Source organism: Crocodylus siamensis, chromosome 12 (assembly GCF_052110815.1).
Source record: "Crocodylus siamensis isolate JL-2025a chromosome 12, ASM5211081v1, whole genome shotgun sequence".
Taxonomy (NCBI): domain Eukaryota; kingdom Metazoa; phylum Chordata; order Crocodylia; family Crocodylidae; genus Crocodylus; species Crocodylus siamensis.
This window is the reverse complement of record NC_143406.1, coordinates 37,447,590-37,468,533: the sequence shown is the minus strand read 5'-3', so window position 1 is coordinate 37,468,533 and position 20,944 is coordinate 37,447,590. Positions and strand designations below refer to the sequence as shown.

At 43.7% G+C, this 20,944-nt stretch overlaps 1 protein-coding gene across 1 annotated transcript in view; it reads left to right on the top strand.

Annotated features, from left to right (window-relative positions):
• Positions 1-20,944, top strand: part of DNAH3 (dynein axonemal heavy chain 3) — a 128,787-nt gene that overhangs the window by 7,170 nt on the left and 100,673 nt on the right. The window contains exons 2-5 of the mRNA XM_090024694.1: positions 4,324-4,425; positions 10,277-10,502; positions 14,795-14,861; positions 20,472-20,607. Coding sequence (XP_089880820.1) covers positions 4,324-4,425; positions 10,277-10,502; positions 14,795-14,861; positions 20,472-20,607 — 531 coding nt within the window. The remainder of the gene's footprint in view (positions 1-4,323; positions 4,426-10,276; positions 10,503-14,794; positions 14,862-20,471; positions 20,608-20,944) is intronic.

Sequence of the window (20,944 nt, the reverse complement as noted above, 5' to 3'; positions counted from 1 at the left end):
AGAATGTAACTGAAAGTTGTGACTTGCCTTGCATTTGTGTTTGCCAGAGAATAGCAGGAAGTCCTATCTTTTGGAGGTAAATCAGATAATTCCTTTCACAAATTCAATTTCTAAGTAAGCTGTACACTTGGGTATTGAGAGAAGAGGAATGTGATTGGCTGAAGTGGGTTTGGACTGTCTAGTTATCTGCTGTAGTCACATGGGTCTGTTGTCAGTAGCCATTTCGCTACAAAAATATATCGGAGAAATATCCTATCAAAATAATACATTGTGGAAATGCAGTTATTTCAGATAATACCTGCCTTTTCCATGGTGATTTAATGCACTTGTCTTCAAATGCAGCATACTTGTAAGCTTTATTTTTATTTTTTTTTGTAACTCATCATCTTTTGTAGCTGTGTTTTACTGAGATCTTAAAGGGCACACAAGTGGCACAAAATAAATAACCATTGTTGCAGTATGACACTTTATCCTTTTCTGATACTGTAATGAATCTCTTATCTGCCTATGGAATGGTTTTTATATATATGATTATACTGGTTTTTATTAAATATATATTTATATACAGAAACATATGCATTTTTACATATAATATATAAATTATATATATTATTATGGAGTGGTTTAATTATATATATGAGCAATTAACATTTTGATTTATTTAATTTCAAACTACGTTATACATAGGGTGACCATACATCCTGGTTTGGCGGGGACAGTCCCAGATTTTGTAGGCCGAAGGTTGGGGGCAGGCTGGGCTGGACACCGCTCTTCCTGCCTGGGGTGGCGATTGGGTGGGTGGGGGATAGTGTCCCGGATTTCCTTAAAAAGAATATAGTCATCCTAATTATACATAGCTATTGCTTGTATGTATTGCTGCAAATTAAGTGCAAAATTGTGGCTGAAACTGAGTAGGTATGTTAGAGGAAAAGGGTATAGGACAGGTTCCTTGGGCTAGAGAGGGATGTGTACTTTTAGCCCTTTCATGAGTGCTGTGACAGAGGTGGTCTGTCAGTTGGTGTTCCCCAGCCTGCCAGCAGCATGATCTGCAAGTGTAGAGGCATAATCAGCTGATCCTTGCACACATGTTTTATTTAGGAATAGATATTGTGGGTATAAGCTTGGTGCTCTAATAGAAGTCATGTGGAGCTCTGCCCTAGACTTCAGGAGAAATTCATGTCTGCATGGGGGTGGAATGGATGGCACTGCATATTTTATCTTTTTAAATTGATGCTTAAAAACACTTTTAAGTATATCCCCACACACCCCTTGACTCATCCTGCCCTAAGATGGTTCCAAGGCACCAGGGACACTCTGTTGGGTATGACAGCTCTGCCCTGCTGCTTCCCCTCCCTACCCCCATATTAGTGCAGAGCCAGCAGGGGATATTTCCTAAATCAGCTGTTAACATTGTTTGCCCAGAAAGGTAACATGTAGTATTTGCAGTTGCAGCATCAGAATTATGCTTTAGGAATCCCAGCAGTGCAGATTGCAGTATGCCAGATAACACTGCATCTCATTCATCAACGTGCCCATTAGCTATTATATTTTAAGATATAAATAACATATAAGAATTCATACCAACTTGCTGTCCTGCCTATAGTTTACCACCCTGCACTGTTAGTGTCACTTTGTGTACTACAAGGTTATGGGTTCTGGCATCTCCTGAGCCCAAGTATGCAAAATTAAAACAAAGCAGTCTTTTTTTAAATACATAGGGGGTAAAAAGAAGGTCCCAGGTAATGTGGGGCCCTTACAGGACGACATGGGTAACTTGGTCGTCACACCAGACGGCAAACCTAACATGTTTAACGATTTCTTTGCCTCCGTCTTCCTAAGTAGGGACCAGAACAGCCACCTCCCTGCTGGGCCCCCCTCGGGCCCAGGGGGAGGCACACCTGGGCCACGGGTTAGCGAGGATTTAGTTAGGGAGCTTCTGGAGGGGTTGGACGTATTCAAGTCAGCCGGCCCGGACGATCTCCACCCTAGAGTTCTAAAGGAACTGGCCGGGGTCATTGCAAGTCCCCTGGCACAACTTTATGAGCACTCGTGGTGCTCTGGTGAGGTACTGGAGGACTGGAAGAGGGCCAACGTGGTCCCCATCTTCAAAAAAGGCAGGAAGGAGGACCCGGGAAACTATAGGCCGGTTACTCTCACCTCGATCCTAGGCAAGCTGTTTGAGAAAATTATGCTGGCACACATCCAGGAGGGGCCAGCAGGAGACTGCATGCTTAGGGGCAACCAGCATGGGTTCATCAGTGGCAGGTCCTGTCAGACCAACCTGGTGGCCTTTTATGATCAGATCACCAGATCATTAGACGCAGGGGTAGCAGTGGATATAATCTTCCTGGACTTCCGGAAGGCTTTTGACACTGTCTCTCACCCCATTCTCATTAAGAAACTGGGGGGCTGTGGTGTAGACACCACACAGTCAAATGGGTCACCAGCTGGCTGGAGGGCCGCACCCAGAGGGTGGTAGTAGATGGGTCCTTCTCAACCTGGAAGGACGTGGGCAGTGGGGTCCCCCAGGGCTCGGTCCTCAGGCCTGCGCTGCTCAACATCTTCATCAGTGATTTGGATGAGGGGGTAAAAAGCACCCTGTTCAAATTTGCTGATGACACTAAGATGTGGGGGGATGTGGGCACACTGGAAGGATGCAACAGGCTACAATCAGACCTAGACAGGTTACAAGGGTGGGCGGACGAGAATAGGATGGGTTTCAACACAGACAAGTGCAAGGTGATGCACCTCGGGAGGAACAACCAGCGCCATACCTACAGGTTAGGGAACTCCCCTCTTGTCAGCACGGAGGCGGAAAAGGATCTTGGGGTCATCACTGACTCCAAGATGAACATGGGCCAGCAGTGTGGAGAGGCAGTCAGGAAGGCCAACCGCACCTTGGCATGCATCCACAGATGCATCTCGAGCAGGTCCAAAGAGGTGATCCTCCCCCTCTGTGCGGCACTGGTCAGGCCGCAGCTGGAGTACTGCGTCCAATTCTGGGTGCCGCACTTCAGGAGGGATGTGGACAGCATGGAGAGGGTCCAGAGGAGGGCCACTCGTATGATCAGGGGACAGCAGGCAGGCCCTATGAGGACAGGCTGCGGGACCTGAACCTGTTCAGCCTCCAAAAGAGAAGGCTGAGGGGGGATCTTGTGGCCTGTTATAAACTAGTCAGGGGGGACCAGCAGGCATTGGGGGAGTCCCTGTTTCCCCGAGCACCGCCAGGAGTGACCAGGAATAACGGTCACAAGCTGGCAGAGGGGAGGTTTAGGTTAGATATCAGGAGGCGCTACTTCACGGTCAGGGCGGCTAGGGTCTGGAACCAGCTTCCAAGAGAAGTGGTGTAGGCTCCTACCCTGGGGGTGTTTAAGAGGAGGTTAGATGAACATCTTGCTGGGGTCATTTGACCCCAGTACTCTTTCCTGCCATGGCAGGGGGTTGGACTAGATGATCTGCTCAGGTCCCTTCCGACCCTAGAAACTATGAAACTATGAAAGCGGGGAGGGAGGGAGGGCTTGCGTTACAATATTGAGATCAGTCCCACAGCACTGTGAGACTAAATCATATCCTCTGAAAAAAAATGTAAGGAAAAGCATACTTGGAAGACTCCGCATTGTATTGAGAGCTTTCTGGCACACAGTGTTGCTTTGAGGAAGTGCTGGGGACATGTCCTAGAATTTGGTAAATAGTAGAAGTGCTTTGACTTTTAGCATACTTGGGGTAAGGAGTCCTCTGTTCTGTTTTCTGTCTTCCATCCTAGAGGACTAGCTTCCCCTGGCACTTTAAAAAGTATTTCAGTTGTAATGTCAGTAACATTGCAATTTAATTTCCTTTTTTCTAGTAAAAAACTTGGTTGAAGTTTCACATTCTCCTCAGGTTAGATGGTGATGAGTCAGATTCCCTGGTTTCTAGTCAGGTTCATGTTTTGGCACACGTGCTCTGCCACAAAACTCATGTTTAGATTTTTCCAAAATATCCACAAGTGTTTTAATATGAAAAAAACCTTTATATTTTATACAAATATATATATTTTTTAACTAAGCAGCATTTTGCTCATGAATTATGTGATTGAAAGATTCTTATGAAATCAGTATTTTCTTTATAATAGATAATTTATCAAAGGAATAGAGAGAAGTCAAAGACAACAGTGCAGTCAGAAAACTCATTTTACTCTGAGTAACCCATGCTGAAGAATGTCATTTTTGTAACAGAATAAATAGATTTTTTATGAATAGGAATATCCTTGTCTTTCATGAATAAAGCTCTTTTTCCAGCAATGTAGTTTATAAAAAAATGTAAAACATTTTTTATCTCCTGTAGTCACAAAATGATTCTGTGTATAACATGAGTCATTCCAAAGGAATACCCGAGTTACCACCTTTGCCACCTTCAGTATCATCAGGACCTTCAGAATTGTATCAGGTATGCATTACCTTTTTCCTTACTGTATAAAACATTACATTACAACTATTGGAATACCTGTAGGCCATAGTTATTTTCAGGCTTTGATGATGATGACATAAAAAGGATGAATTAAATTGCTAAGTACATGTTTGGATATAGCAGTACTATGTTGGAGGGCAAAGTTGTCATCAGAGTTTGTCATCAGACCAGTACTATTTCCCCTCAGTTTTGGATTATTTGGGCATTCATCCTTTCTCCTTCCACTGTTGCATGGACAGCCTCTTTCCCCCTCCCTACTAACCCTGCTCCCTGCTACATAAATAGCACAAGTGAGCACCCCCCACTAATGCAGTCATACGGGCAGTGAACTCACTGGGCCTCCTGTTGTGCTGCTCTGCCTTGAAACCCTGGTTGCTACTACTGGGGTTTACCCAGCCTGAGTTGGGAGGGTGTTGGAGGGGACCACGAGGGGGCAGGGGGAGCTCTGATTTGCCCTCCCCCCTACTCCAGCTCAGGTTGGGCAAATCCCAGCAGGCAGGTCACTGCTGCTGGCTTCTCTCTCCCCAGTCCCTCCCCCCTTCCTACTGACAGCCCCAGTAATGCCACAGAATAATTCTAGGGAACACAAGTGGAGTTCCTTCATTTGTTCCCTCATTTGATAAGGGTTAATTTATTGCATTGTGGGCCACTTTAAAAGTGCTCTGGAACTGTACATGTGTGTCATGGCATGGCTGTAGAGTGCTGTCGGGGGTGATCACATGACAAATATAACTTTGGTCTGTGCCCTGTATGTAAATTCTGCATGGGTAGGGACCTACTAAAATTGTAGCATAAGTGCATCACATGGCGACTCCTTTAATCTTGCAGTTTCCCCCACACACCACTCCTGCTCTGCCACTACTTGGTGGAGGGGCCCCAGTGCTGACATCCGATTAGCGGGGGGGCAAAAACTGTGGTTTTAAATAGGGTGCAGTTTTTGCAAGTGCTAGGGCCTCTCTACCCATCAGTGGTGGAGGGACATGCAGTGGAAACTGTAAGATTAAAGGAACCACTGCACAGCACACTTCCACCGTGGTTTCGATAGGTCCCTACTCATGGGCCAGATTTATATTACCCCCCCCAATGGGTTCTACGCTGCAGCTCAGAAACTTCTTCAGTGAAGTGTGTTGGGGGGGGGGTGAGCAGGGAATGAGTTTAAAAGAGCAGATGTGATCCTAAAAAGTGTTGTGCATCCATAGTTCCTGTTGATTTCAGCAGGTGCTGCAGATGCTTAGCAACTATTTAAAGAAGTTCTTACATATTTTTTGAAGACTTAACAAGTTATTCCCCCTATTATACTGGAGCCTTGTTGCCCATGCCAGTCATATGTTTAATGGCCTTCTGGAAAGTGATCATGCCTGGGTGTAGTATAAGAAACTGGAGTAAGATAGAGTCTGTGAAGTTTGAAAAGCCAATTAAAGGAGTATAATTACATTGTAACCGCAGATTGAATGTCTATTTCATTACTGATAAGATTAACTATGTCGGTCAGGAGAAAAACCCACAGCAGAGTTGTAATCTTGATTTATCACCTGTTTTAAATTGGCCAATTGTACTGTTATCATTCTTACTAAAACTTGTGATAGTTGGAAGAAAATCTTAGCTGTATGGGCAAATGGAAATAAATTATTTTATGTCTTAATACATTGCCCTTCTAGAGGTCATGTTGTGACCAGTCAAGCCAATGAGTTCAATTGTAACTCCTGAGGGAATGGAAAGAAAAATATGAGAATGAAAGGCGGCATGTTGCAAACCTATGTAAAAAGCTATTTAAATTATTAAAAACTTGATGGCAGTAATGATTTAACACAGAGAGAGGCAAGGGCAGCTAGGTATATTTTAATGACAATTGCATTAGGAAGGAATTGATTAAGAAGAACAAATGATGAAAAGGAAATTGAATATGAATTAAAAATGAGTGTCAGAGACCAGAATGTGAAGACTGTTCTTAGTTCATATGCATGTGAAGGTTTTCTGTGGGTGTGAGAATATCTCTAGAAGGAACATATGGCCTGATCTCATAACTACCATACAGTATGGCTGTGCGAAGCTTTGGTAGCTGATTTGATTTGGAGGAGATTCGGCCCAATTTGGTGGCTGAATCGCTGAATTCAGATCAAATTGGGAGACCCCTTAAAAGGTCCAAATTGATTTGGAGATCCAGAAGGCTTGCAGCAAACAGAAACTGAGAAGAGGGAGGGAGATAGGGTGATCATCCATATATGGAAAAGGCTGACGGGGCGGGGGGATAATGCTCAGATTTTGACATCTGTAGCTGGCCAGTGACTGTGATCTTTCCTTGAGTTCCCTTCCAATCACAGTGCTCTGCGGGAGGGATGTAGAAACAACATATCAAGCTGTGTCTGAAGTGATCTGTGCCTTTTTTGAGCTGCCTCTCTCTTGGACCAGCAGCATCTGAAAGGCTCTGCCTTGCTATCTAGTTTCTTGGTAGCTAGTTTCTCTACAATCGGTATTATTATCCCTATCCATTCCTTTCAACTTATTCTTCCCCCAGAATCCTCTTATTTGTTCTTGCTAGTCTGTCTTGATTGTTTCCCCGCACAAAAATAAATCTGTGTTTTCCCTGACAGTGTGTCATCACTGTGCAGGAAAGCATAGCATATATTACACACATGCACACACACACACACACATTTTGCAGCACACCAAACATTATGAAGCATGCTGGAAAGGCAGGTGCCAGGTCTTCTGGCAGGGGAGGGAAAGGGGCAGAGGGAGAGCTGCAAGTTCCCACCACTCCAAACATAGACACGCCCTCTTTCCTGGCAGTGATGAGTCTTCTGCTGCTAGTGGGAACAAGGAAGTGGTAGCAGTGCCTGTACCTGCACCACCACCACTAACACCACTAACCAGCAGCATGACGTTCTCCCCCTCAGTTTCAGTTCCCAGCGTGAGCCTTTCAGTGCCAGAGGAGGAGCTAGATCTGGAAGGAGAGGAGATGAGGGCCACAGCGAAGGAAATTCTGGGGAAGGAGGGGGAATCTGAGTTTGTTCTCCGTGCCCTTCAAAGTTCTGCTGGAGGCAGGTCTCCTTCTCTGGAAGGCACTTTGGAGGAGGTTGTGGGGGCAGGTGGCTCAGCTCCTCCTGTTGTTGCGCCTCTGCTTGGTGAGGAGGGGGATAAGGCAGGGTCCCCACCTTCAGCCCAGAAGCGGGTGGGTAGTGTAGTGTGGGATAATTTTGAGGTGGCAGATGATCCCAGGCATGCTACCTGCCAGTACTGCCAAAAGGAGATCAGGTAGGGCAAGGACGAGAAACACTTTGACACCACAGCGATGCTGCTGCATCTCGGGAGGCAATACCCTCTTGCCCTTGTTCCTCCTCAGCCTGGCACCAGTGGGAGTGTGCCCAAAAGGAAGTCCCCCCTCTTGCTCCAAAGCCCCCTTCCCCAAGAAGCAGAGGCAGGATGAGTGGGGGAAAGGGGGAGACAAAGGGGGTTACCATCCCTGCTTTTTTTTAATCCCACTCTGCCTTAACACACACAAGTGATATGAGTTTTGCTTCCAATAGTTTGAGGGGCACTTTCACAGAAACCCCTGCACCTGTCTCCGTGAAATTTGGCAGACTTTGTGCCTTCAGAAGGGGCTACCATCCCTACTGTTTTCACCCAAATCTGCAAAAAAATGACAAAGTTATAGGTATTTTAGTGATTCCCCATTATAATCTATGGCCGAATCTCAGAATTGAAGCCAGATCTGTGAATCTGAATTGTCCAAATTGAATCAGGACAGTGATTCAAATCACCGAATCAAAATCTGAATTGAATACTTGCTGCTTCGCACAGGCCTACCAGACAGGAGAAGAGCTCAACAGAGAGAACAATCATCTGAGATAGAACAGAAAGAAGACATCTATTATTAATGTGGGAGAGGCAGAAAAATAAGAAAAGAATGTTTAAATGCTCATGTACACCATTGATTACCAGAGGCTTGAATGGGTAGACATATAGAGCAAGTGAGAAGATTGTTAAAATTAATGAAATGCAGGGGAAAAATCAAAGACAAAAGTTGGATGGAATAAGAATTAAAAAACTGTGACAAATTAGGCATCCATTTTGCAAACATGTACATGCCTACTTCCACTGAAGACATACACAGTGTTAGTTATGTGAGCGTGCTGAAGCAGGCTGGAAGGAGGAGCAGGCTGTAAGGGGACAGGGAAATGGGATCCAAGAGATAAATGACTATAGCAGGATTGCTGGATACATTAGTCAAGCTGGTTGGAGAGACAGATTTGTTCCTGGGGAGGGAACAGTTGGATGCTGCTGTACACTGCCCTTTATGACTGCTAGCAAGGGGAGTATTTGCCCCTCACAATATGGCTCAGCCTCCATATGATAGCTTAGAAGGCCACAAATTGCAGCAGCTGAAAAGCTGCAAAAAGACCCAACTTGCTGTTTTTCCACAACAGTCTGCACAGTTTACAGTTATTCAGTGAAGTTCCAATAATGACTAAAATATGGTAGTAACAAAATACATTTTTCAAGAAAGTTACCATAAGCAGTTATATGATAAATGAACTGTTCATTTTAAATTGCTTTTATATTACACTTCAAGACAAATTCTGGAATAAATGTAAAGGCGTCACTGTGCTCATTATATATCAAACCAATGAGGCAAATAAATGTATACTTGAAGAAAATAAAGAAAGATATATTTGTATATGGGCAGCTATTCTTTAAAGCAGAGAAACAAGAAAAAAATATTGGTTCTAGTGTTTCTTAATCAGGCTTGTTTAATTTTTTGCATCTGAAAAAGGATTTCTAGAGAATAAATGTACCAACAGCTGGTCAAAAAATCAATTTCCAGTTGTGGGAAAATTCTAATATTTTGAAATTTCACTTTTGTCCCTATTTAGAACAAAAATAATTTTGAATGTTTTCCAGAAGGAATAGTCCAAGGTATCTTGATTTAGAAACATCAAAAGAACATTCCTGAAACATTTAATTTTGCTAAGATCAAACACTAATATTATATTTTTATATATACTTTATTATAATGTATTTAAAATATTAAAAAACTAGACATTGAAATGAAACAAATTTACAAACACATTTAAAGTGAAGCACAATCCTAAAAATGAAGTAAAATATTTCTTAAATGTTTTTCCTGTTGAAAAGTCCCTTCTGATGAAACAGTTCACAGAATAACATTTTTAAAATGCAAAACTATTCTAAGGACCTTTTTTAACCAAGTCGAATCATAACAGGTATCTCTTAATAATAAATGTTTGCTTTTAGTTTTATGTATATTTGTCTACCACCTGTGATCTTGGGCATATTCTGAAAAAAAAATCTGAAGCAAAATATGTTGTCTTCATTTCACTAAGTCCCCTGAAGTTGTATAAGGATTCAGTTGTAGTCATACTGTTTTAAGGGATGGATCAGGTAGCTCATTGTGTTAAGAGTCTTTCTCCTGTAGGTTGTTGGTTTGAACTAGACTCAGAGGAATACTTATCTAAAGTGTATGGGTATCTAACGGACTGCATGAAATAAGTTTGATGTTGCTCAGGTTGCAAGAGTTGGAAACCTTGGTTGAGTTGGGAATTTTCTAATGAAAGTCTTATTAGACAGTTGTATTTAATTGAAACAGAATTTTTATGCGGTAGCACACCAGCTTCAAAAGAAAAAAAAAAACTATTGGAAAAGGTTTCCCAGTACCTACCAAACTCACATTTATGATGTAGCACAGCCAAGGATTTTTAGACTGACTTTATACTAAGAAATAGCACATTTTCTTATTTGTGCTGTTTACAGAAAGATGCTTCTTTGACAGTGCAGTGACTCTAATGATATCACTATTTTCCAATTTCAGCTTGTCCTGAAGAACAGCCGTTATCCTCCTTTAATGCAAAGAGTATCATGGACTTTGGCAGTTCCATTTAAAGAACAACGCTATCACCGAAGTCCGAGTGACTCCATAGCTAATAATTATACTCTTACTTCACGGGATCTAAAGCTGAGTGGCCTGCACAAGATGGTTTCCCCTTCGGTGGCAAGAGCAACATTTGACTCAGCAAAGCAGAGGGAAGTTTCACCATGTATCCATTCTTGAATTCCCAAGTTACCTAATGGTCCAACTGAGTTCTGGACACTTACATCCACAACTACTTCAAAATCTGATCATTTGCTCCTACTAAACATTTTCAAATGAAAATTATATATTTGAAATGGCCACAGGCCTCCCCACCTTTAATTGCATTCTAACACAGGTCCTATAATGGGCCAGCCAGGAAAATCCTGAGCTTTTTAAGTTAACAGTTCTAACTGTGTAGGGATAGCTCCCTAATCAAAAGCACCATCCCAGACAGAATGAAGTATTCCTATTTCTCCCTGACATAAGTTAGTTTAAACAGCAAACTGATTCTCCCCTATGGTTACTGTAAACTGAATCCTGCCATTCAGCTACAAGGTCTTTAGTGAAGAATGAGATGCTGACAGCAATTTAAAACTTGCCTAATTCTGAGTGTGGCAATTCCTTTATGCATCCTGGCATTGGCTTATAAACCACTGTTATTGGTGAGATACTGCTATAATGCAGTGTGTTAACTTCCAATGATTATACAACCCTGCATTAGTTGTATTTGTCTAAAACTACTGCCATCTCATCCAGGTCTTTCACTTCCCTGTGAAGTGTCCCTTTTTCTTCCTTTGCAGTAGATGAATGGAAATTTTTTGTCAAAAGACATTCAATGTCTGCTTTGCTTTCTCTTGCTAGGCTTCTTATTATGGTTTCTTCACCTGTGCCCTATTTTCTCAAATTTATGTGCATCTCAAATAAATGTAAGTATGGGAAGTGGAAGGCAGTTACAGGAGTAATCTGCTTCCTTAGAAAATAGACATCCATTCATCCCATAGGTTAGGAAGATGCCTCTCTATTCCAGTCTAGTGCCTGCCTTGTTTGGTTGTTTGAGTCTTTCCTCAACCTGTCTCGTTCACCCCCCTTTTTTCTTCCATTATTTCTAGTTTTATTGGATAGAAATAAGTCTCCAAATTTCAGCAATGTAAAGTAAATTAGCTTTTACTTAAGAGATGAATATATGGAAGTCATAGTGTTTGTTTCTCTAGATTAGCAATGAAGTGCAAAGGTATGTTTGGCTTTCTCTGTTCTTGCTTTAATGTCTTTGTCTGTTTCACACAATGCTCCCAAGATATGTGAAGTGCTATATCTTTTCCACGTCAGTTCTAGAAGTTGCTATTGGTATTTTTTAGACTAAGAGAAAATTAGGGCTGGAAGGGATCTCAGGAGGTCATCTGGTCCAATCCCCTGCTCAAAGCAGGAGCATCCCCAACTAGATCATCCCAGCCAAGGCTTTGTCTAGCCAGGTCTTAAAAACCTTCAAGGATGGAAATTATCCAGCCTCTCTGCGTAACATGTTCCAGTGCTTCACTACCCTCCTCATGAGAGAATTTTTCCTAATATCTAACCTAAACTTCCGTTGCTGCAACTTCAGATTACTGCTCCCTCTTTTGTCATCTGCCACCACTGAGAATAGTCCATCCTCTTTGTAAACCGTGCTTCAGGTAGTTGAAGAAAAGAAGACAAAGGGGATTTAATAGCAACTTTCAACTAAATAAGCCCGGTTCCCTCAACCTTTCATCATAAATCAAGTTCCCCAGGCCACCAACCATTTGTTTTGCCCTCTGCTGGACTCTCTTCAGTTTGTCCACATCCTTTCTGTAGTGGGGGCCCTAAACTGAACATAATACTCCAGATGTGACCTCACCAGTGCCAAATAGAGGCGAATAATCACTTCCCTTGATTTGCTAGCAGTGTTTCTAATAATGCAGTCCAGCATGCTGTTGGTGTGTTTGCAACAAGGGCACACTGCTGGCTCATATTCAGCTTATTGTCCACTATAACGCCCAGGTTCTTTTCTGGAGAGCTTTTGCTTAGCCAGTCAGTCCTCAGCCTGTAGCGGTGCATGGCATTCTTCCCTCCTAAGTGCAGGACTTCACACTTGTTTTTATTGAACCTCATGAGATTTCTTTTGGTCCAATCCACCAGTTTGTTGAGGTCTTTCTGAATCCTAGCCCTACCTTCCAGCATATGTACTACTTTCCCCATCTTGGTGTCATTGCAAACTTGCTGAGGGTGCATGCGGTCTCATCTTCCAGGTTGTTGATGAAGCTATTGAACAAAACTAGTCCCAGGACCAACCCCTGGGGCACTCCACTTGATACCAGCTGCTAATTAGACATCGAGCCATTGACTACTATCCTCTGAGCCCAATGATCCAGCCTGTTTTCTGTCCACCTTACAGTCCATTCATCCAACCCGTACTTTCTTAGCTTGCTTGCAAAAATGTTGTGGGAGACTGTATCAAAAGCCTTGCTAAAGTCAAGGTATATCATGTCCACTGCTGTCCCCGCATCCACAGAACCAATCATCTCATCATAGGAAGTAGTTAGGTTGGTCAGGCATGATTTGCCCGTGGTGGATCCATGCTGACTGTTCTTAATCACCTTCTCCTCCAAGTGCTTAGAAATGGATTCCTTGAGGACTTGCTTCATGATTTTGCCAGGGAATGAGTTGAGGTCTGTAGTTCCCCAGATCTTTCTTTTTCCCTTTCTTAAAGATGGGCACTGTATTTGCCCTTTTCCAATCATCCAGGATCTCTCCCAATCCCCACAAGTTTTCAAAGATAATGGCCAGTGCCTCTGCAATCACATTGGCCAACTCCCCCAACAATTTTTGGTATGCTGCATTCAGCCTTCATGGACGTATACATATCCAGCTTTTCTAAATAGTCCCTAACCTGTTCTTTTGCCATTGTTGGCACCTCCTCCCTGAATTGTGCTGATGGCTCCAGTAGTCTGGGAGCTGACCTTGCTTGTGAAGACCGAGGTAAAAAAGGCATTGAGTACATCAGATTTTTCTGCATCATCCGTCACTAGGTTGCCTCCTACATTCAGTAAGGGACCCACGCTTTCCCTGATCTTCCTCTTGTTACTGACATACTTGTAGAAATCCTTGTTACCCTTCATGTCCCTTGCTAGCTGCCACTTTGCACTTTGGCTTTCCTGATTTCATCCCAGCATACCCGAGCAATATTCTTTTACGCCTCCCTCACTGCTTGTCCAAGTTTCCACTTCTGGTTAGCTTTTTCTTTGTGTTTTATCTCACTGAAGAGTTCTCTGCTATACCAAACTGGTCTTTTGCCATACTTACTAGTCTTCTTTTGCTGGGTATTGATTCTCATAGTTTTAATTTTATTTTGTTGATTTTCAATCCTCCCAACTATGCTTAGATTTGGAGGGCATTTATTTTGGCCTGCAGTGTCTCAGTATGTGGGACAAAAGACAGACATTTTTTACAAAGTCAAAGTCCTCCAATATCTGTGTCTGGGTTAATTGAATTCCCCATTAGTTGTTCTGTGATATTTCTTATTACCCAATTCACTACCAGTAGGAGGACCATGGGAGACATAGGACATCACTGTCGGACACCTGCAGGTGCATCTATATGAGGCATTTACTGCAGAATAGACTAATTAGCTCTGAAGTAAATGTTGCTTTTCTACAAAAGCGTAGACTAATTAGCTCTGCAGTAAACTTTGCAGGTCTACAAGTCCAGCCCTATTATGCTGGAATAAACTAATAAACTCTGCAGCAGAGTAGTACTTGTAAATACTGCCCTGGCTACCTGGGACATGAGGGTACTTTAGTGCAGGGGCTGCCTGCTAGCTAGCCTTACACTGGAGCACCCTCATGCATGTTGAACTGTGGGGAGCAGCCCCAGGGTGGCGGGCTGACTCATGGGGCCCCCTGCCAGCTGGGGCTGCTTTGACCCAGCTCAACATGGTGCAGTCTAAGGTGCACATTCAAATGGCATGCCCAGGAGCAATAAACTCTGGAGCAATAAGCTCTGGAGTTTTTTGCTTCTCATTAATTGCTCATATAGATGAAGCCTGTGTGGTTTAATCAGTATTTAAGGTATTGACTCATTACTTGCATAGCTGGAAAGCCTGCCATAATAATGTTCCATCTATGGATTATTTGTATACCGGATTTGGTGGAGCTCCATATTTTATTGTGCTACCATTAAGTATAGGAATGTAGGTTTAATTCAGAAAATCATCTGTATTCAGAAAAACAATAAAGCATTGAAGTCAATGGAATTTAAGGAATTGAGGGGCTTAAACCATTTTTTTAAAAATGGTATTTACATCCCTAACTTTACTACATGGCAGGATTAAGATCTAATCCATTTTATTTGCAGACTGTGTTTTTCTATTTTTCAGTACATACCATAGTAGTTTATCCATTGGTCTCTGTTTGGTAGTAGTTCTAAATAATATTTTGTAAATGGTTTTCTTGACAAAGCCTATAGCTTCAAAAGAATGTGCACCTTCTAAGAAAAGGCTCAAACTGGCACGAAGAAAATGCGACTCTTCACGGTAATGTACTTTAAGCAGTCATAAAAAGACACAAAGTGTTTCAAATCTGTCTAAGAATCTGAGTTTTATGCACTTATAATATGCTGATGCTCAATTTTTCTTTTGGTTTGGATATTGAATTGAACATCCAATTGAACATTATGCCCTTCCATGAACTTAAGATTTGTTCATTAGGAAACTGAAGTAAATGTAATTTCCTTTACAATAGTAGCCATGAGTACGCAGAGATTATAGATTACATGCAGTCATTTCACAAAACAACTGGAAATCTGCTGGAACTGCTCTGTTGGTTTTCACATTACCTTCAGATAGTGGGGAAAATAATGCTTTTTCCATGGTATCTTTATATTCTTCTTGCTTATTCAATATCATGTTTGTGGTTTTGAAATAAAGGAGCTGGTTCTGTCCCCTGCCTCTGCATGGTGCAGGCTGGAAAGGTGCTGCAGCCAGCTAGGAGAGAATACCCCCAAATTAGGCACATCAGGTGTTCTTAAACTAGCTAATAGTGCCCTCCCTGCAGGGAGCAGTGAGAGGAAGGGGAGGTGGTAGGGTGCTCAGTACTAGGGAGATTGTGAGCTGCTCTGGGCTGGGTCCAGTTTATAGGCATCCCAGACAAAACTGCTATACACTAGAGCAATCCTATGCAAGTTCCGATTTATGTAGAGGCCTGTCACGGCATGGGGACCTAGGAGCGGCCGTGATCTCCCCAACGCCCCCTACCATGCCAAGTAGGCGATTCAGCACCCTCTTTCTCACCCGCCATGTCTTTGATGTTGTCTAAATTTTATAAAGGAGGCTGCCTTTTGTCCCCTTGGACACAGTGCTGTGTTAATCCTTTCTCCTGTTCTATATGGAGTGACGGGTGCACCCCAGCCTTATGGGCTATGCGTGCCTTCAACTTCCCCTGTAGCACGCCCCAAGCCTCACTGATGTACCGGACGTTGTCTGGTCAGTTTCCTTCCGGCGCCCTGACTGGCGCCCCCCGGGCTTGTCACACAACCGGCGCCCTGACTGGCGCCCCTACTTGTTAGCCCTCTCGGGCCTGCTGAATATGTCTGCCCCTCTTAGGCCCGCTCAATATGCTTGCCCCTTCCTGGGGCTCCTCCGCATACAGATGGTGCCCCCCTGGGTCCTGTCTCTCCACACACTTGCCCTCCCCGGGCTTTCTGACTGCACACTCGTCCTCACTGGGCTCGAATTTATAACAGCACCTCACCCTGGGTTTCGCTTCACGTATGCCCCCTGGGTCTTAACATGAACACCCTCTGGGCGTCTAGCTGGTGCCCACACTAGTGCTCTTAGCAATTGGGCTCAGGTGGCCTTAGCCATGCCTGACCCCTCCAAAATCATCTGTTCCCCTTCTCAGGGTTGGGGTATTGCACCCCTAAACTACAGTGGCTGGCTGGCACCAGGGCCTCCACCACTGTGGAGCCCTACTGAGCTTTCCCAATACTCTCTCTCTGGGTCGGGGTTGGGACACCCCCAAAGTGCAGCGCCCTCTCCAGCACTGGGAGCACCCCACCTCACTGGGGAGCTCCTAATGAAGCCTCCTCCACCCCTACAGCCTCACCTGGTCCTCCGGTTTAACCATAACTAAACAGAACCATAAGCCAATTGGCTGTAACACAACAATAAGTCTCCTGGCTATAACATACAATCTAGGCCCACCAGGCTTTCCTGCCAAACCTTCCAGTCAGGGTTCTCTCGCCCCGTACCATGGTGCAGCCACTCGGGCTGCTCTGCTGAACTCTGCTGCAGGGCTCTGGCTCCTCAGGCTGCCGGAAGGGAACTGCCAGCCAGGCTTCAGCCTGGGGTGTTTATAAAGGCCAGGCCCGGCCCCCTTCTGGTCAGCTGACCCACTGCGGTTGCCGTGGCAACCACCACCTGTTCTCTCATCATAGGAACAGGGTACCAGTGTGCCCGTGACAAGGCAATATAGGTCTGTAGTTAGCACAAAATCTCATTAGCACAAAGGTGGCTAACGGTACCACCTGTCTCCTGGATTTTGCCAGGTATGATGTACCTCTTTTGGGTGTCAACACATGAACACTTGGAGCCCTTTCAAAAGGAGTAAGTTTCAAAAGGGCAGTAGCTGGTGGATTCTAATTGTTACATGTGAATGAGCTGAGCACAATTCAGATGCAGCAGCAAAACCAACTCCGACTGTAACACTCCCTCCTTCAGGTTAAAGCTGGAGTGGTTTTGCTTCATGTGAATCTTTCTCAGTTCATTCATACATAACAATTAGAACCACCAGCTGCTGTCCTTTTGGAAGTTCCCCTTTTGAAAGGGCTCCAAGTGCTTGTGTGTCCACACCCTTAAAGGCACGGGAAAGAAGCTGTCCCCAAAATCTCAATTAGACATCCACCTCTGATAGTCTTTTCATTTAGTTTCTCAGTCTATAATAATACAAATAGTGTGAAGCAGCTAAAATACCTACTAGGATGATGTATAGGAGCAATCTTCATTAGAGTCATTTGAAACAATTAGATATACTACTGCTCTGAGCCTACCTGTCTTAGCAAGAGCCTTTCATGTTTCTTAACAATTTATGATTTCATTAATGACTATAAATTCTTGCACACACACACACAAAATCTATGCAAAAGGACTGTTATTCAGAGTGCAAAGCCAACCACTCAGAACTTTGGAAATGCCAGCATTAAGGTTTTCCATGCCTCTTTGTGCGGAGGTAACATGATATGGTCTTTCCATACATTCTGCTTTCTGCGGGGCCCATGCCTCATTTAATGCACAGGATGGACTTGCTCTGGCATGACACAGGTTTGTGTGCTGAAGGAAACTACTGACTGCAGAACCCCTGCTCATTGTTGCTGAGGATGAAACGTTTGTAGTTATTGAGGCTGGTGGTTTCAGGAAGAGAGGATGTCCTCCTAGTTCAGGCAATCAGAAACTGCACCTGAGACGTGAATCCCTGTGTGATGCTAGCCAGGTCACAGGTGGTCATTAATTTTACATTTCTCCTTTACTGACTTGAGATCTTATTTGCAAAAATGCTGAGCACTCACAATTGCAAATGAAGGCAGTGGAAGTCATGCTGTGAGTGCATGAACTATTCTATAATACTAAGTTCTCTGAAAAATTAGGTCCCAGAAATATCTCGGGCTATCTAGAGTCCATGGATGCCTTTTCCCTGATCTCTATGTGCCTCAGCCCCTTATCTGTAAAATGGCGGTAATAGTGGCTGTAGAAGCTACTTATGAAAATAAACTAATAAATAAATTAATGGTTTAACAACTTGTGATATAATAATTGTGATATAGTTGTGATGAGCACCATAAGACAGCCCTTTAGCAAATTAGTAATTTTCTTTTCAGAGGAGGGTTTGAATTGTTTAAGACATAATGTCACACTGAAAAGAGAGGAGAACAATTACTGAAATAGCTGCTCAGTAAATGTGCATTGTCTGCCCTGTGCAATGAATGAGGCAGGGGTCCTGTAAAAAATAGTGTGTAATCATGAAATTAAATCACGATTAGGGGATCCTAATTGAAGTTGTACAGGCAGCCTTCATTCTAGCATTTCGTAATTTTTGAATACTTGACTTGGCAAGCTTAACAATATTTTTTCATGGAACTTTCATGTATAATTTCCTAAGATTTAAAAAAGCAAGCTGAAAAAAAATGGGAATTCCATCACTTGGGGTCATAGTAACACCCACATGGGGCATCAGGTTAGACCTTTTGGGTACACCACAAAGACCTGCCTTGTTTGTACTAATGGAGTAAACTGGTAGCAGTAGTGTGCTGTCATTCTGTATGTGGACTAGCACTAGAAGGGCTGGGACACTGTCAGTGGATTTAATAAATATTTGCTGACAAAGAAGGACTCAGGAATGTTTGATTTTATTCTAGGTTATATGGAGGAATCTTTCAGTAGGCAAATACTCATTTACCTGTACTCCCTAGCTTGATCCCCTGTCCTGTTCCTTCGCTCCTTCCAACCTGTTCTTGTCCTAGGTCTGCCTCTTCCCTACTACTGAACTTTCCTCCCAGCCCCACTCTCCTTGGTTACACAGGCTTAGTCTGTCCATTCCCAGGTTTCTCATCTGATTCCCAATTTCCTTACCCAACAAGTCTTAATCTCACCCTCCCGGATTACTTGTTCTTGGGTGCAGACAGAAGTGTAGCTCCCAGTTGTAACTCAGGATGATTTTTGCAAAGTGTTCTGAGTTACAAGGTTACCCCAGACCAATCAGAAGTTCAGTGTTGGTTCAGGGGGCAGGGGAATCTAACTGCAGCTGTGAGACTGCAGCCAAGTTCCTATAGCAATGGCCAGGCTCTTTGCCATTGCTCAGAATAGGAGTGGGGGAGGGCAGAGAAGGTAGCTCATTCTTGGAGCTTCCCAGCTGGTGCTGAAGGGTGGGTGAATTGGAGCCCCCCCACCTTGAGGAAGCTCCATTACACCTGTCCCACCCTCCAGGGGGTGCTGAAAACCCCCCAGACTGAACTTCCTCTGCTCCTTTTCCCTACTCCCTTTCTGAAAAAAATGACAGGCTGGGAGCTCGACAGACACAAGTTACAAAAGACCCTACATTTTGCAACATCTTTATCTGATACCTCATGAGGGGGTCAGATTTTCACCCAACTGGCCATTTTTGAAGCTGTTTGTGGCTCTGCACTTGTGTTTGGTCACAGCTGTAAGCTGCTTTTTGTGGCCAGATCAGGCAAAAATTGTCACTTTTGCCTGCACCTTTAGTTGCAGGCTTGTCCCACATTCCTAGTCCTAAGCTGTTAACCACCCATTTGCTGTTTTCTTACCTGAACCCCAGGACCCTCATTCATTCTTTCTCTCCTCCCATTAAACCTTCAGGTGTCTTGAGTCCATGGTGCAGGAGTCAGCAAACTGCAGCACACATGGTAGACCATGACATGCAAGGCCATTTTGCTTAGCACGCCATAGCCGTCCTGGGCTCCAGCCAGCTGTTGCCAGCCATGAAGCCCAGGCTGCTTACAGGAGGCTGCAAGCCATGTTTCAAGCAGCCCAGGCTCTGTGGCAGGCAGCAGCTGCCCAGAGCCTGGGTCATTTGCGGTGTGCAGCTGGGAGGCTACAAAAAGCTGCACCGAGGTCTAGAGCCCCAGCTGGGCTCCATGGTGGCAGCAGTTGCATGCACACCTTGGGGTGCACGGTGGGGAAGGCGCCAGGGCAGCACAAACCTGGCCCCTCCCCTGACATCTGCCTGGAGGTGTGCGTACAGCTGCTGCCAGCAGTGAATTGGGCTGGGGCTCTACAGACTTTGGTGTAGCTGTTTGCAGCCTCCCTGCTGCTGTTGTGAGCAGCTTGGGCTCCATGGCAGGCCATGGCCAGTTTGCTTGATGAAAAATTATTTGGAATGAGGCAAAATAGTATATTATTTTGGCATGTATTATGTGACTTAATAAGCGTATGTGGCTTTACTTGTTCGCTAAGCTTATAATAGGCCATGTTCATCCTTAGCCTCATATCATGGGATCATATCCAGGCTGAATTTGGCCAGATTGTTATAAGAATTCATTTCAGCTTCTCAGTTTACTGAACTGTTGTTCTGTTGTTTCAGAGCTATGCCAAAACAGTGTACAGTTCTGATTCAGATTTGTTTTGTGCATGTAGACATATACCAGAAAAGAGCATGATACCTTATTCAGACAACCATCCATTGACTCCAGAAGAACAATTTGTTGTTATGCACTTGCATGAGGAGGAGATATTTAAGCAAGAAAAAGTGCCTTCAAACAGTGATATCGAGGTATTTATTTTTTTAAGGTTAAGAAATGTGGTGATGATCATAATCAGAAATATAACCATGTACAATGATGTCCATTTAAAAGTATAGTTGAAAAAAGAAAACTTCTATGTACTAAAGGAGGTATAAAAATTAAATACAACAAATCACATTTACATCTGTCTTTAGGTCTGTGCTATCTTAATTCTTTCCCACCTCTTCTTTCTTTGAATATTTTCCTTTTCCCCACTCTGGATTCTCTGGCAGATTGTTAATTGCAATTAATCGTGCCTAGTCAAGTTCTTAACCTCTCATTCAGTTGGCCTGTGCTTCAGAGATCAGTTTTTTAGCAAATTGCCCT